We start from the raw sequence: 17,972 nt of genomic DNA, 5'->3' as shown, positions 1-17,972 counted from the left end.
TCGAACCAATATACTTCTATGTGGAAAGCGGTTACTTATCTTCTTGTAAGTACTTGATATTGGATTACTTTAGTAAACCCAAGAACTGAATAGAAAATTTGAAAGTACGTCCAAAACCTAATGGCGTTAAATGGAAATGTATTTGAAGTATTGTGTTTGGCTTAGAGAGTAAAACATTTTAGTCACATGATCAGGCCAAAATGTCGGCCGACCTGTCGTTCGGTATGGACGTGTTTCTCTAAAGATGTTTTCCTAATTTGACGAAGATGCATTTCGGATGAAATATTTTTATTCTTAATAACGATATGTTGTTTATCTTATTTTTTCAATGTTATGCTTAATAATGAATTAATTTTCTTTGCAGGGTCTGTGCCGCCCTATTATCGCGAAGTTTACGAAATATTGTGCCCGCATGGGGAACAAGTGAATGAAGATTTGTTTGTACAACTTTTGTTAAAATCCAATTTGCCAAGACAGACTATTTCACAGGTAATTGAGTTTATTACATTTTTGTTTTTAGATACAATATCTGTCATGTATCAACGATACAAATTACTGTCGACTGACACATGTCTAATTTGCCCTGAAGCGAAAGTGGTGGGCGGAGCCCCTGTCGTTTCTAACGAGATGTGACCGAAAACTGTGTCACGCTGATGGCTAATTAGCAAGGGTTACAGCACGCCCGGAAGTGTTTTCGTTTATTGTAATAGCCTCTTATTTCATTTACACTTCAGATTTTATAAATGCTATATTTGTAAAACTAATGCATGCATTTAATTTAAAAGAGAACAAGTATGTATGTAGTGTATTGTAAGTTATTATACAGCAATGTAGAAAGTGATTTTGTACAACATGTAACTATATAAATCCTATTGTTTTAACAATATCTTGTATCAAATCTCTCTCCCTTTCCCGTATATATGGTATATTGATAGTACATGTAATATTTTATATTCACTCCAGAATAATATAATTTAATAAAAAAAGGAAACCAGCAGTATATGGTACTCAGTTGTTTTAGTACAAAGATGTTTTCTTATTATTGTAAAAGATGTTTCAGTAATTTCTAAAAAATGTTTTGAATTCTGCAAGACTTTCGGCACTTTGATAAATGCTGAAACATGATACTTTGTTTTCTTTTTTTCCCCATTGTGTCCATATTCATCATATTTGACGATTCTTTGATTTGATTAAGCATTTTTCATCTCTACAAAAAAGTACTTAACTATCCTAATCTTAGATTTCAAAAATTTGGGAAACAAAACATCTTTATCAGTAATTCATGCTTGACCCATAATAAGAGGATCACAATAGCTTATATACAGTTATGGTTATAAATATAACAATAACATTATGAAATTAGACATATTTTATGAAAAACAAACTGTCACTGCAGTTGTGCAGATTTGCAAATAGCAGTATGGCAAATTGATCACAGTGTGAATCTTGTAACACTTAACAGAAAAACAGGACTCTTTTTCAAAATATTTACTGTTATCAATATGGAGACATTCCTAAATTTGTACAAAATGCTCATTATGCCACATTTAGGATATGTCAGCTTTTTTTCAAAACATATCTTAAGTATAAAAAGTGATGCGCTGCCTAGGGACAAAGAATACCAGACTGTATATAGTGATGTTTCAAATAGTAAAATAGAATAATGAGGTACATTTGTGCGCTGTTCTGATGGTCCGAAACATGTTAACTGGATAATAGGGGCAGAGACTCCCCTTTTGACGTTGCCTGGTCCTGTCTTCTTTGAATTCTGATTATGCATATCATCATATGGCCAGATAAGTGAATTCTATTTAGGAATCCATCAACTAGAGGATGCTGAACTTCACTGAACGTAACTGGCGGATGTTGGATCTCATTCTGCCATGTTTTAATTATACAAAATAGTTAAAAACACTAATATTGTGGATAAGAACAAATTGCTCTCAGTATCACCCAACACACCCACCAGATGTCAATTAAAGAAACTTCTGAAACTGAGATCATGGTTAAATATAACCGAGGACCGGTCTTACAGTAGAGTTGTGGATGGACAGTCTGCCAGATAAAGTCATATCCACAATCATTGTTTATTCGTTCCAATTCGTGTCTGAACCATCACTGGCATTCTGAACCTTCAAAGTTCTCACCTACATGTTATGCTGGATCAGACAACTTAAGGGCTTAAAATGGAGTATAATTTACATAATAGTGAAAGTGTTCAATATTTACTATGAAAATAGAGATCAGACTAGCAGAAATTTTCAATATCGGCCTGCGGGCTAGTGCTCAAAATATGAAAAACATCCTTGATTATAGTCTAATTTTAATCCCACAGAATGAAAAAAACTAAGAGGGATAAATACTTCTCCTAAGCACCATTTTTAAAACAGTTTTAACAGAATTATCGCGATCAGTTTAAATAAGTACTTAAAATGTATAAAACTCCAAATCAATCAAATCTACACAAATATGTGGCATTTAATAAAGATAATATGGATTTTGTAAAAAGTCATTTAAATGGTTCCAATGACATTAAGATTCATCATGTTAGTTTGTATATATTTAACTGATAAAATGTTCTGTATTTCTTTTCATTTGGTAATGCAGATATGGGATATAGTGGACAGTAAGCAGGGGTCTGTGTCTAGAACAGGACTATACAAGGCTTTAGCCTTAACAGCATTGGCCCAGCAAGGAAAATCAGTCAACGAAAAACTCCTAGAAACATTTTCAGGACAGGGTAAGATTTTACCTATTCATCATTTAACCAATGGATTGAGCAGATGATATCAATAATGTATGTATCTGTTTGACTGGTTGAACATTATGTTAAAAGCTTGACAGAAAATGATTATGTATTTCATTCCAATCACAGAATGTGCAATGTCATGTCATATAATAGTCCGATACATATATTTTTGCATAAATAAAACATTAAAAAAATATAACATTGCATCATCACATTACATATGTTTTATATCTAATTAAAGTATCTGCTAACTATTGTATACCTTGTGTTAGCTTTGCTGTACCATTCTAATCATGATCCTGGTGTATCATGACAGACAAGATGTATTGAAATAGAAATTGCACTAATGTTTGTATTTTACTATTATTTATCAACTAATTTTCACTAAGGTTGTCAAGTACTACACATATGATAGACCTGTAGGTACATAAAGGAGATTATTACTGTAATCTGTAATGCTATGATATTTTAAAAAACATTAATAATTGGACAAGTTACAGCATGTGTACATTGTACCATTATATGGTTAAATCATTTGGCAATATCATTATAATGAGTATGTTTCTTCTGAATTCTAAAATTGGTCGTATAATATGATTGTAATTATCTTGAAGTATATACTAGCTGTACATGTTGTGTAAATATGTTTTGACTGATGACATCACCAAGTGATAATTGTGATGTTCCTTGTCTCTGAGTAAATGTACATTTATATCAACTGTCCTTGTGAAAACATGAATTTGTGTTGTTTACCAACATGTCCACTGATTTGTAGAACTAGATACAATGATTCACTTTAAATTCATAAAATATGAAAACACAAAATGAACTGAGAAAATTATTATAAAACTAGCAAGTTCATTTTGATACGATAATTAACATAAAAGAGCATCACTGAAGGCTTGATAATGGGCAAAGATTTGATAAATATTCAAAGGTACATTCTCCATAATGTCAAAATGTAATAAAAAGGGTCCTGTATTTCCATTTCATATGTAATTTATTAAACGAAATTGTCCGGAAGTTCCATTTTAGCTCAAATAATTCTTGATAAAACAAATCTTGTTTCTAGGACAGAACAAGTGAAAAGAGTTGTCATTTGGTAAACCATGAGTAAATATAGTAACCAAACTGTAACAGGGTAACAATATGTCCGTACCGCGGATTGTCAATCTCATTAAAAAAGGAAACTAATGTAAAATTTTGTTATTTACTTCAGAACTAAAAATCTACACATTCAGATCAGGAATCTAAAGATTAGTTTTTATTTTAAGTTAACAATCTTTGGTCACATATATATTAAATGTAACAGGAGAGTTTTAAGTATGTTTCTGCCGTAATGAGTATTAAACCATCGACCCCTATCATCTCTGTCTGCTACTTATACCTTACCAACTGAGCTAAAGGGAGTTCCTTAAACATGTAGCACAAAGCTACAAGGCAACTATAACAATAATTTGTAAAATATAAAACATCCCAAACTAATATGCTTTTACCATACATACAATGCAGTAAAACTTACTATTCAATTATAGTTAACATCAGTGCATGTTATATTTAAATCAACATGTAACTCCTTGGTACTTATGGTATCAAGTGACAATAATATGCAGAGAGGTGAATTAATGCAAAAAGGCATTGCATCAAGTAAGGTTAGTGATTTATAATAAGGTAGACAGGGTGTTGAGTTGGTACTTCAGGTCGGGTCAGAGATGGACTATTGGAAAGTTGCCAATTGATAAATACACCGGTATGTGTTTGTATGTGACTAAGATAAGAAGATGTGTACATATAAAGGCATGGCCATACTCATCATGTTATATAATACTGGGTTTATTTACAAACACTTAATGCGGATCATAAATATTCAGTGAGATTTTGAATAAGTCATGCACTTATTTCAATTACCGGACATGTAATGATGAAGTATGTAGAGTTGAGTGTGTGATTTTCGATGCAAAGATTAGAATATAGCTTACAATGCTTAGCACTTTGTATACCTGGTACATGTAGTTTATGATCTAGTTATGTAGGTATAACTTTTATTCTACCGTTTCCATTACCTGGTAGTCTCTTTTGCTCTTTGCAAAGACGTCATGTAAATACCACCCTTTATTTATTCATGTACGTGCACATTGCGATGATTATCTGCTTGCTTCAGCTTAATGTTTAAAAGGACATGAATCCCTAATACCTAAGGTATGCGTTGGGTCAGATTGCTGACATGTCGAACCTACATATGGAGACACATGTAATCATTATTGCCATACACTTCAGCGAGAGAATGTTTATGACCACATATCTCTTTATATTAGATCTCATGAATGAATTGTTTGACTTTCATGTTGTAAATTAACTTTGGTAGCATACTTTAAATGAGATATATATATATAAACACTGTAGTGCAGTTCTAGTGTAATTGTTGTACATGTATTATAAAATAAACACAATTGGTACAGTATGGTCTTGGCATCTATTACTTATGAATCCAGTACATGTAGTAGCAAATCAAATTTTGTATAAAACATATCTATTGATTTCATGCGCTTTCCACTATAATTATGTATATATGTATTATCACTTCAGGGTTTATATCAAGGTATATAAGATAATGGTCTACAGAATGTTTCCATTTATATGATATACATCATATTTGTGATGATCATGACATTTATGTCAATGACAAATTGATGGTGTTTGTGTTATTACATCCCATAGATCTGCACTGCTATAAAACACTGTTTTACAATATACACAATACACATGTGATATTTATTACATCCTTGACAACCACCATCATCATCTTCATCAATAGTATGAGGTGATTGTAAGATAACCTACTAACCAACATTACCTGGTACTTGACCTAAGCAGGTAGAGTACCATTATCTACACTGTGTATGACATCTATCATGTGTATAACAAACACAGGGTGAAGTAGCTTAAGACACTTGTACCTTAAAGTAGCATTGTTTGTACAGCTTGATAGTGCAGGGCCTACAAACATGTTTAGCATTACTCTTTCTTGTATGGAACCTTTATGACCGAATAGCAAGCATATCTGATTGGCTTTTTGCCTTGGAGCACAGTTCCCCAAACATCTGCATCTTTTTGGCCCCCTTTACTCTTGAGAGTAAATCCACACCTGATTGGCCCCCTTTATTCAGGAAGTAACACCTGGTTGGCTGTGAGGTATAGTGTGTTTGATGTGTTGGATATTCAATAACTCTACCAGTAATACCTGGTTGGCTGTGAGGTCTAGTGTGTTTTGTTAGGAACAGTTATTAAGGCCAAAAATGTTGTCATTTAGTCTGTACAGGATTGTCCTAAAAGAGTTTTACTGATAAGTCATTCCTATTCTAAAATAAACTGTCCATTTCTAACAACCTTCCTTATAACTAAGAAATAATATTTAGCACAATGTTGCACAGAGTTTATATACGATACCTTGCTATGGTTTAATACTGTTTAACGAAATACTTACTCCCCATAAAATAGCTGCACTTCATCGTTAAAATCTATGTTGGTCCAGTGTTAATGCTACCCTTTACATGCAATTACATTTGTATATTGTATAATGTATACTAATATTTGCTGTCAGGATGAATCCCCCTTGTTGCGCTGGGCGAAAGTGGCGAAAGTTTTTACCTGTAAGTTATATGGGAATGTTTAGGGAAAAGAAGTACGTTGTCCTTCCAACTTGAATTTGAACTGCAAAGGTAGAGGTCATTTAAACCAAAGTGGTATCCTTTAATAGGATATTTTACCATGATTGATCCAGTCTACTCATCTGTACAAATGAGCACCAGTGCTGAGAAGAAAGTAATGCTGGTATCCTTCCATGGAAGCTAGGTTAAATTCTGGCTGTAAGGGTCATCAGGCATGGCAGTAGATTTTACTTACCTGAATTCCCAGTGGAAGCAGAATTGATTTGGTGGTACTTTGTACATATATATTAATCATTACAACATTTCTTTCAGAACTTCCAAAACCAGGGTTAGGAGATCTGGGTGACCTGAGAGCTACTAGTGTAAAGATGAGACGCTCCAAAACACCCACCGTGCTGGGATTTACATTCCGAGAGCTGTGTGAACTAGATACTGTGAAAGTAGAACTTGTTCCAGAGAAAAAAGGCCTAATCTTAAAACATGTTGAATATGAAGTGACTAGTCAGGTTAGTATACTGGTAAAAGTGTAAACTAATACATGTATACCCAACTACATGTTTGTGTCGGATTTTATTGCAATCATGTAATTAGATTTATTCAATTTGAATTCAAATGCAGAATAAGATGTAGAGGTCAATAGCTTATTGGAGGGTATATTTGCTTGACCTAGTGCCATTTCTTTGAAAAATATTGCAATTGATAGTTACATAATGGCAAAATGGATTGTCAATAACATATATGGTACATGATGTTAATCTGAGCAATGTTTTCATCCAGAATTGTAAAGCGACCGTCCTCAGAAGATACAACGACTTTGTATCATTTTACGAGCTATTGATGACAAGATTCCCCTATCGAATGATTCCAAGTCTTCCACCTAAGAAAATGATGGGAGGTAAAACATATATTCAGCTTATGAGAGAAAAAAAGGTGTTATACTTCTTACACTTTATGGGCTGATTTTGATGACATTGTAACTTCTTACACTTTATGGGCTGATTTTGATGACATTGTAACTTCTTACACTTTATGGACTGATTTTGATGACATTGTAACTTCTTCCACTTTACGGACTGATTTTGATGACATTGTAACTTCTTCCACTTTATGGGCTGATTTTGATGACATTGTAACTTCTTCCACTTTATGGGCTGATTTTGATGACATTGTATGTATATTAAGTTTTATTGAAAACAGGCAATGTGGCTTAAACCCTTTTTTTCCAATATGATGATATTGATTTCATGCGAAAGTACTTGACACCAATAAGTTCATACTTTGTTTAAGATTTTTAGGTCACCTGAGACAAAGTCTCAAGTGACCTATTGCGATCGCCTTTTGTCCGTCGTCGTCCGTCGTACGTCTGTAAACAATTTACATTTTCGACTTCTTTTCCAAAACCCCTGAACCAATTTCAATGAAATTTTGCAGGGACCTTCCATGGACAAAGGTCAACAAAAACAGTGGCCGGTTTAGTCCCAAGCCCCCAGGGGCCTGAGGGGCGGGGCCAAAAAGGGTCAGATTGACTAAAATTTCAAAAATCTTCTTCTCAAGACCCAGATATGGTAGAATCAAATACTCTTCATATATGGAAGGGTCTTAAGGTGCTTTACCAAAATTGTGAATTTCTTGACCCTGGGGTCTCGCGTTTCCCCCTTGGGAGGGGATAAACTTTACTATAGTTTATATAGGGAAATCACATTTTGGACCAACATTTGTTTAATTGGCAAAATTTATTGTGGTTTATAGTGGCAAATGATACTTTGAATATTACATGTTAATAACTTGATTGGAATTATAACCTTGAGTTGACAGTTTTTTAAATTTTGAGCCAGCCCTACCCCCAAGGGCTGTAGGGTGGGGCTCAAAGGAGTCAGTGTGCTAAAATGTCTTCATTTTCCTTGTTTAGAATCAGAGGTGCTAGTTTCAAATACTTTTTAGTCTGAAATCTGTATGCTAGATATTGAATAAGGTGTTTTTTTTTGTTTTTTGTCACTTTGAATAATATTTCTGTTAAAAACAAAATCAACTCTAGATCTCTGTATAAATATATCAGGTGACCGTTAAGGCCCATGGGCCTCTTGTATAAAAATATTGTGATGAGGTTGGATGAATTACACAACAATTACAAACTACAGTCAGTATGTTTTGTTTATTTTTACAGCCAGTAGAGAGTTTATTGAACAAAGAAGAAAATCACTGAGAAGATTTTTGAACTTGATTGCTCGACATCCTCAAATTTATGATGACAAGCTTGTCTTTTTCTTCTTCACCTTTAATGGTTCGGTAAGTTATCAAACAGGGACTGAGATTATTGTCATAAACCCAATTACCTGTTTTACCTCCTCTGAGCCACTGAAACCACTGCAAATGTACCAACTCTGAGCCATTTAAACCACATGCAATGTACCATCTCTGAGCCACTGAAACCACTCCAAATGTACCATCTCTTAGCCACTGAAACCACACCAAATGTACCATCTATGAGCCACTGAAACCACACCCAATGTACCATCTCTTAGCCACAGAAACCACACCCAATGTACCATCTATGAGCCACTGAAACCACACCCAATGTACCAGCTCTGAGCCACTGAAACCACTCCAAATGTACCATCTATGAGCCACTGAAACCACACCCAATGTACCATTTCTGAGCCACTGAAACCACACCCAATGTACCATCTATGAGCCACTGAAACCACACCCAATGTACCATTCCTGGCCACTGAAACTACTCCAAATGTACCATCTCTGAGCCACTGAAACAACTCCAAATGTACCATCTCTGAGACACCGAAACCACACCCAATGTACCATCTCTGAGTCACTGAAACCACAACCAATGTACCATTTCTGAGCCACTGAAACCACTCCAAATGTACCATCTCTGAGCCTCTGAAACCACACCCAATGTACCATCTCTGAGCCACCGAAACCACTCCAAATGTACCATCTCTGAGACACCGAAACCACACCCAATGTACCATCTCTGAGTCACTGCAACCACACCCAATGTACCATCTCTGAGACACTGAAACCACTCCAAATTTACCTTCTAGTAAACATTGAATTTCTTTTTAACAATTTAAAGCCACTGAAGTTACACCCATTTTACTGACAATCATCCATGTTGAAAAAGAAATTGCTAAATGGCTGTGGTATGTTTATGGTAAAGAAACTAAAATTCGTTGATTACACTGAGACTGTAACATGATATTTTAGACACATTGTGTTTCTATATCAGTTGGTTATTTGACTATAGGGGCTATAGGTAGAACATTTTACACTCATGTCTTTAATCTATGCACTCAAGTATTCCTTTGTTAAATGCATTGACATTGCAAAGACATAATTAGAAAAAAAATATCAAAGTTGGTGAATTACTTTCAAACCTTATTGATACAAAAGAATACTAGGTAAGCACCTCTTAACAATCAAATGAACTTCCTGATGTTATCTTTACCTGCTACATGTAGAGGAACTTCTTCTGATTATAAATGCTGTAGGTGTATTCTATCATCTTCAGGTCAAGGTAGTGCCTACTCTTTTATAACTGATATGCTTCGTGTTTGTTTGATACACATGTACAGATAGTTTTCTTTCCTAGTCTACCATATGATCAATGCCATACTATGGTACATTGATGGTATGTAGCCTTACGTAATTTTCAAGTGTATACTAAACCATCACTATGTATAAGAGATGTAATTACAGTGTATTCTTTCTTACCCATGTACCCCTTGGACCTCATTTTAATACATGTAATTTGGTTGGTTTGCAGAAAGTTCATTACTGTAAAAATGTACATTGTCAGTAAAAAAAATATGTTTAAATTGCACAGTTTCTGTTTAAGAGTTTAGTTTAGACAGAGTGTACTGTATATGACATGATATAATTATCCAAGGCACCAGTTGATAGCATCTTCGATATATCAAGAAAAAACACTGTCAAAGTGAGAAAAATGGCTTCCAATTGTATTCTGTGACACGTTTATGTGAATTTTTTATCAAACCTTTATTTCCTCTTACTTCCCTTCAGGATATGCAACACAAGATAAAGGAAGCCTTCCGAGGGATACCTGATGAATTCATGACCAGTAACTTAGCTAGTCAGGCAAAGGTGAGTAGCATGTTTTGCTTAAGCGACACCTACAACTTTATACCAGAAATTATTTTATAACAGTTGAAAAGCACACAGGAACCTGTCAGGTTTTGCTGTGGCAAAAGTACCGACTGGTCTAATAAATGAAATGATTTGTCTGCAATGTCTAGGTAGTATAGAAAAATAGAATAATAACCATTAACAATATCTTGAAGAAACTTGTATTATACTTGCATCACCCACAGACGAAATGCAGTGCACTGTCAATAAATAGGTCAAAGTAGCTTCGTCACAATCAATAAAGTGCATATGTTTGAAAAGCATCTTGATGAATTTGCAGTTAATTTGCATCATGCACAGATGATGTGTAGTGCACTGTCATTAGGTGGCTGTGATCTTGACCTAGGTCAAATAAGTGCAAATTTTCAGTTGTACTTTTAAACTTTTAGAGTACTGTGCCCTTCCACGCCATAACCTTTGAATTGCATTTATTCATATATGCAATTATCATTTAGTAGGCAGTTCCTTTAATAAGCTTAATATGTTTAAGAAATTGTAGATGCACTGTTGTTTGACTTATGCATAAATCTTTATTTTACAAGGGAAGGAGAACAAAATGTTAGCTAATAAAGGGAGACAAATGTTTTTGTTCACAAAAATAAAATCTCTAGTTGTGTTGTGCTCTTGTTTTTAGGACCTAGTTCCTATGGATACACAGATCCAGCTTGGCAACAGCAAAGAACACATCCGCATACTGAGCAACAGTATTTCCAAATTAAAGGATATCGCGGAGAGAATGGTGATGAGGGCGACCAGCTATGCCTGTGATATGTTGCAATTTGGACAGGAACTAAGGTAAAGCTGTCCCCAAGATATCTGTAATCAACTTACAGGACTCTTTGAATGAATTTCAAGTGGATTTGAAATTTGTTTGATATTTATTGAGGTTTTATCTTCTAGCTACTCATTTATATAGTTGAAGTTTATACTTCTAAGATTTCTTGTAAGGGGCTTTTAGTTATATTGTACAGACCCTCTGAATAGAGTTTAATCTAATTGTGACATGCAATTAAACCTGGTTGCCAACATTTGCCTAGTGAATTGTTGGCTGTAGGTTGAGGAAAATACATAAGCGAGAATTTTGTTTAGAACAAAGTATAAAAACTGCCTTGAAACATGTTGATAGCTAGTGGCAAATGAAACCAGGAACATTACACCCAGCAGGTTTTACTACAGTGAAACTTTAGGAGAGAATGAAGTGTATTTGAAAAGAAAAAAGAAATAATTCTAGAAGTGATATTTTGACTCATTGTGTTATACACAGGTGGTCCATATTGTTTACTGACTTCATCTAGATATGCTATCCCTGACTACCATGAATATTTAATGTGTGTTTATAGTTACAGAATATGTATGTTTTCAGTGTCCTGAGTAATGACTCAACACAAGTGACATCGTGGGCTACAGGAACGAATGACTCCTGGGAAAGTTTAAAGAAGGGCTTTAAACACCTGTCTGTAGAGTATGCTAGTCTGGGTGACAAGGCTTCTCAAGAGGTAAACAGACCAAGTCCACCTTGTAGAATCCACCCCAGTACACGGTCATAACATGCAGTAATTTTTCAGATCATAAGCTACTGTACACATACTGTATACTTTGATGGTTATAAGAGTTATCTCCCTGTAAATTTATAATGTATCAATAAACAATAGCTCACCGGGTCCAAACGACCAAGGTGAGCTTATACCATACTGTGGCGTCGATCGTCCCTCCGTCGTCTGAACGTCAACAATTTCTTTTAACGACTTCTTCTTAACCAGTGATTGGAATTTAGCTAAATTTGACTGGAAGCATCCCTAGGTAGTGGGGATTCCAAATTGTACAAATGGTGGGGCTGACCCCCCAGGGGGCTGAGGGCTATCTATAAACGACTTCTTCTGTAGAACTATGCCAATATCAATCATATTTGGTCGGAAGCATTCATGGGAGGCAGGGGTTCAAAATTGTACAAATGGTGGGGCTGACCCCCCCCCCCGGGCTAAGGGGTGGTGCCAAGAAAAAAAATATTACTTGGAAATGGTTGAGATCCCCACCATATAACCATATATACAATTGCTGTGTATAAAGAGAAGAATGCACATTTGCTTCCAAGTTGGCCCTAGGGTCTGGCCCCACCCTTAGAGACATAGTCCCTGGCTCATAAATTTAAAACGGTTGAGATTTTGACCAAACCCCTAGGGACCTAGTTTCTTAGTCACAGCTTGGAAACAGTTGAGATCCCCACCCTATAGCCACATATACAATTGCTGAGTATAAAGAGATGAATGCACATACGCTTCCAGGATGGCCGTGGGGTCTGCCCCATCCTTGGAGACTTACCAGGTAATAACCCCTGGGTCATAACTTCGAAACGATTAAGATCCCCACCCCAAAACTATATACAATTGTTGAGCATAAAGAGACGAATGCAGTCATGATATTAGAATTGACCTCAGGGTCTGCCCCACCCTTGCAGACTTAACCCCTAGGACATAACTTTGAAACAGTTGAGATCCCCACCCCAAAACTATAAATACAAATGCTGAGCAAAAAGAGACAAATGCAGTCATAATCCTGGGGTCTGGTCACAACCCTAGGAACCCTAGTTTCCGAGTCACAACTTTGAAATAGTTGAGATCCCCACCCCATAACCATAAATAAAATTGCTGGGCATGAAAAATCTAATACAAATATGTTACAAGGATTGGCCTTGGGGTCTGGCATATTCCCCTGGATCTCATTTGGAGAATATTTTGCCATGATTGCTTAGATATCCAGGTGAGCGATACAGGCCCTCTGGGCCTCTTGTAAAGCTCAAATTACCATACAGAAAATATGTTTTACAGGTATTGTAATGTGGAACTCTTTTATTAAAGAGACTCCAGTCACAGTGAGGTAGCATAACTCCATAAGTCTCCATGTAAAGTAAGGAAACACATATCCTTAAGTGCTGTATAGAATATACATTTTTATTCTATTTTTAGAACATTAATATTTCAATATCTCATTTAGAATTGTAGTTACGATTTGATGTTGATCATTGATATAAAATGTTTTACTGCAGGCTGCAGATGAAGCAGAGAAAGTGGTAGAAAAGTTAGCACTCTTTCAAGATTTACTTTTTTCATACAAGGTAAGTGTTATACATTGTATATAGAGTACTTTTACATTCCACGTAATTCTGGGCTCTGGATTGTGGCAGTGTTAAATGTAATAAATTCTTGACTTTGAATTTTTCCTTTATTTTACCATCATTTATCATGTGTATAGATTTGACTGTAACACACTGTTTCTATATTACAAGTATTTTGTATCTGTAGGAATTTTTTTCTATTTAAGAAATATTTTCTTCAGGAACTTGGTATAACTTGGTATGTTTTTTCTAGGGGAACTGTGTCAAAATTAGAAGTAGTTTGTATCTGTAGGAACTTCGTCTATATTACAAGTATTTTGTATCTGTAAGAAATTTGTCTATATTACAAGTATTTTGTATCTGTAAGAAATTTGTCTATATTACAAGTATTTTGTATCTGTAGGAACTTCGTCTATATAACAAGTATTTTGTATCTGTAAAAACTTTGTCTATATTACAAGTATTTATTTTATAAAGGACTTTGCCTATCTAACAAGTATTTTGTATCTGTAGGAATTTTTTTCTATTTAATAAATATTTTGTTCAGGAACTTGGTATAACTTGGCATGTTTTGTCTAGGGGAACTGTGTCAAAATTAGAAGTATTTTGTATCTTTAGGAACTTCGTCTATATAACAAGTATTTTGTATCTGTAAGAACTTCGTCTATATTACAAGTATTTTGTATCTGTAAGAAATTTGTCTATATTACAAGTATTTTGTATCTGTAGGAATTTTTCTCTATTTAAGAAATATTTTGTTCAGGAACTTAGTATAACTTGGTATGTTTTGTCTAGGGGAACTGTGTCAAAATTAGAAGTAGTTTGTATCTGTAGGAACTTCGTCTGTATTACAAGTATTTTGTATCTGTAGGAACTTCGTCTATATTACAAGTATTTTGTATCTGTAAGAACTTTGCCTATATAACAAGTATTTTGTATCTGTAGGAACTTCGTCTATATTACAAGTATTTTGTATCTGTAAGAACTTCGTCTATATAACAAGTATTTTGTATCTGTAAGAACTTTGTCTATATAACAAGTATTTTGTATCTGTAAGAACTTTGTCTATATTACAAGTATTTTGTATCTGTAGGAACTTTGTGAGAGACATGAAAAGGGTGTTCTCCAAGATCACCAACGGGCAATCCAAAAGATGGGTCAGTACAAGAAAAAGAAGATGTCGGCAACTGTTGCCACCTCTGAGGTATGGTGGTTGATAAGTTGTTTTAAGTTTGGTGATTTTTAATATTAGTCATGCTTTGTTTTGAGGTATAATGATTACAGATTATAAGTCCGTTTTGAGGTTAAATGAAGTTAAATGATTATAGGTATCCCGGCTGATAATTATAAAACTTTGTGCTCATCATCAGTTACTTACATAATTGTGCATTTGTGATTTATTTTGGATTTACACTTGCTATAGGGGTCACTTTCTAATTTTCTTCTCAAATTTTTATCAAAATGAAATCCAGAACTGTCCTTGAATGGAAATTGATGTCACAGTTTTCCTCAGGTGGGGGTGGCTTACAAGTCTAGATGACACTAGGACTTAAATGATATATCTTTATATTCACTTTTTATCTCAACAGGAAGAAGCACTGAATAAGGAAAAAGTACATCAGTGAATCGTTAATTTAAATTGTATTACAAATATTGTCTTGTAGGTAGGAGCAGTAGAACAGCTGGAACAGAAAATACTGCAAGTAAGTTTCTGTTTACTGTCAGGTTTTATCTACCGGTATTCTGTCAGTATTTCATCTTATACGTAAATACAAGTAGGTAAGTGATGGAGCGTGAACACCAAGGATTCGGTAACTGTAGGTTTTAGTAGTTGACATGTTTAATTAACCCTTTCACCACTGTAGACCATAATGGACTCATCCAGATCAATGTATGGTAGAGTCTACTAAAGTTACCTAGGGGTGAAAGGGTTAAGATGGCTATAATTGGGTTGGTTCTCAAACACTTTTATATAAACCTATATATTTGCTATATGATATGTAAATAGTATCAAATGTTTATTTTCCTCGATCAACAACTTGTTGTTATATGTTTTTTGTAACAAGATATGCATTCTTCTACCTGCAGCAAGAAAGCCAGATTGCCAACATGGAAAATAGGAATTACTACAGCTTACACTGTCTACAGATGGAGACTCAATTAATATATGCAAATGTTGAGATACTATACGACGTCCTCGGAGCAATGGCTGAAACACAGGCTAAATCACACACAGAGGTAGGCCTCACTATCACTAGCCCTATTTTAACACATAATGATTTGAATTTAATATAACGAACATATTGACACATCAATGGTTTTCCTGTGCTAACTTGAAGGTGTTGTATTATACCTTTCAAAAAAGATCAAAATCATTATTAATAATTTACAGTATTTCTTCAGAAAACCTTTGAACCACAACTTTTATTGGCCAAATCAAATTAATTGTTTTCTTTTCATACTTTACAGCTCAGCAGAGTGTGGAACGAAATTCGACCAATCATAGAGAATGTGATAGGCAAAGAAATTTCCTCACGGACTTCTCCGGCTGGTACACCCCTTAACAACAATCACGCCGGCATTACCTTATGAAAACAAGCAATACTTGTGTGAATGATTACTAGACTATAACCTATTGTCAGCAGGCAGTGTATACCCAGTCTAGCAATAGGAGTGCACTCCCTCAACTCTCAAGGTCACTCAGGGTCACTGACCTTGGCTGAAGATAATGACTGTGTTCAAATCCCTCCTCGGTAACCTATCAACAGATGGTGTCTATGTAAATACAGGTGATATGTTGTCTGGGCCCAATGTCTCTACAGGTAATCTCTACAGATTACTGTAGTCATGACCTCATTCTGCTTAAATGCTATAGGCCTCGCTAGACTTGCTCAGCCTTGTGAGACAACATAGAAAACTTGCAATAACAGGATGTTTCTACTGATTATCACGACCGTGGCCAGTCAGGCCCACTGTATATCATTGTAAACTATACAGTGTCATTCCTGGTAGAATCCCAATACCACAGACTGTGGCTAGTCGGGCCTATGTCCAACCTTGGCGTAGTGAACAAATATCTGTGTAGTGAACAAATATCTGTGTGCAGCTTCTTCCCTTGTCAGCATCCATGTAAAGTTTGGCAGCAAGTTTTAACCAGATAGCCTCAGTTGTTTTGACAAGATAGGTTGATTCTTCTGACAGCTGTGCATTTAATATATCTTCTTTTCTTTATTGTAACTGTTTTTTCTCAGCTGTACCTGTTTTTCTGTTGCAAGATTATTACAAATATCTAGAGAACTATTGAATGCATGTATTGTTGATGCAGAATTTATTATCATTTTATTTCTTCTTCTTTTTTGCATTTGCATGTTGTACAACTTAATATTGTGAAAGTGTTGGAAAATTCAAATATGAAATGTAGTTTTGATGAAAGATGTAACGATTTCTACATCAATAGTACATTGTAATCACACATTTAGTTTTGTGTTCATTGCATATGTATCAATATCCTAGCATGTGTTCTTGATAGCTATTAAAATACCTTGTAATATAATTCATCATAATGAACTTGACAGGAAAAACATTCAGCCATTTTTATGTTGATGGAAGAAAAGAAACTTGTCGATACTAGGAAGTGCTAACGAATCATTAACATTGTGTGACAAGTTTGAAGAATATTTCTCATGGAAAATGTTTTTGGTTAAAATAGGTTAAAATATATCTGGTCTGATATACAACTATTGAAGAAACCCAAGATGCCAAAGACTGATTGTAGCTGTACCCAGCTTCCTTTGGTTTCCAGAATGTAGATGTATTCAACTTTCTTGTTTCATTGTTTAACTTAAACATGAAATATAAAATACGTCTTCAGAGTTAAAAATGATCATCATTAGACAAAAATAAAATCCCATGTATTAAAGACTAAATAACTAAATAATATATTTTTGCAAGAAAAATCGTAGTTCAGAGAGGAGTCATACTTCACATCATATATCATACCTCATTACAGGTGTCATACAACACAACAGGTGTGGTAATTCACCATGGGTGTCAAACCTCATAACAGGTGTTATACCTCATGACTCATGTTATACCTCACAACGTTTGTCATACCTCATGACAGCTGTCACTCAACAACAGCTGTCACCTAACATGTGTCATACCTCATGACAGCTGTCATATCTTATACCAGGTGTTAGCTCACAACAGGTATTAGCTCACAATAGGTGTCATACCTCATGACAGGTGTTATCTCACAACAGGTTTCATACCTCATGAT

At 34.9% G+C, this 17,972-nt stretch overlaps 1 protein-coding gene across 1 annotated transcript; it reads left to right on the top strand.

The window, feature by feature from the left end:
* The first annotated feature begins 191 nt into the window (after nucleotides 1-191).
* LOC110448892 (sorting nexin-8-like) lies at nucleotides 192-16,597 on the top strand. The gene is made up of 14 exons (XM_021495378.1): nucleotides 192-222; nucleotides 365-489; nucleotides 2,608-2,740; nucleotides 6,730-6,923; nucleotides 7,195-7,312; nucleotides 8,582-8,703; nucleotides 10,459-10,539; nucleotides 11,216-11,376; nucleotides 11,945-12,077; nucleotides 13,625-13,693; nucleotides 14,787-14,897; nucleotides 15,358-15,396; nucleotides 15,782-15,931; nucleotides 16,163-16,597. The coding sequence occupies exons 1-14, from the start codon at nucleotides 201-203 to the stop codon at nucleotides 16,283-16,285; spliced, it is 1,581 nt and encodes a 526-aa protein (XP_021351053.1). The 5' UTR covers nucleotides 192-200; the 3' UTR covers nucleotides 16,286-16,597.
* Nucleotides 16,598-17,972: the final 1,375 nt, after the last annotated feature.

The sequence above is a fragment of the Mizuhopecten yessoensis genome, unplaced genomic scaffold (assembly GCF_002113885.1).
Source record: "Mizuhopecten yessoensis strain PY_sf001 unplaced genomic scaffold, ASM211388v2 scaffold4373_2, whole genome shotgun sequence".
NCBI classification, from domain to species: Eukaryota; Metazoa; Mollusca; class Bivalvia; order Pectinida; family Pectinidae; genus Mizuhopecten; species Mizuhopecten yessoensis.
Note: the sequence above shows the minus strand (reverse complement) of the source record. Positions and strands in the feature narration are given on the sequence as shown.

Excerpts from the sequence above, each read along its gene's own strand:
- LOC110448892 (XM_021495378.1), top strand. The coding sequence starts at position 201 with ATGTCGGCCGACCTGTCGTTCG. Across the intron at positions 2,741-6,729 it reads AGAAACATTTTCAGGACAGG|AACTTCCAAAACCAGGGTTA; the intron begins GTAAGATTTTAC and ends CATTTCTTTCAG. Across the intron at positions 7,313-8,581 it reads ACCTAAGAAAATGATGGGAG|CCAGTAGAGAGTTTATTGAA; the intron begins GTAAAACATATA and ends TTATTTTTACAG.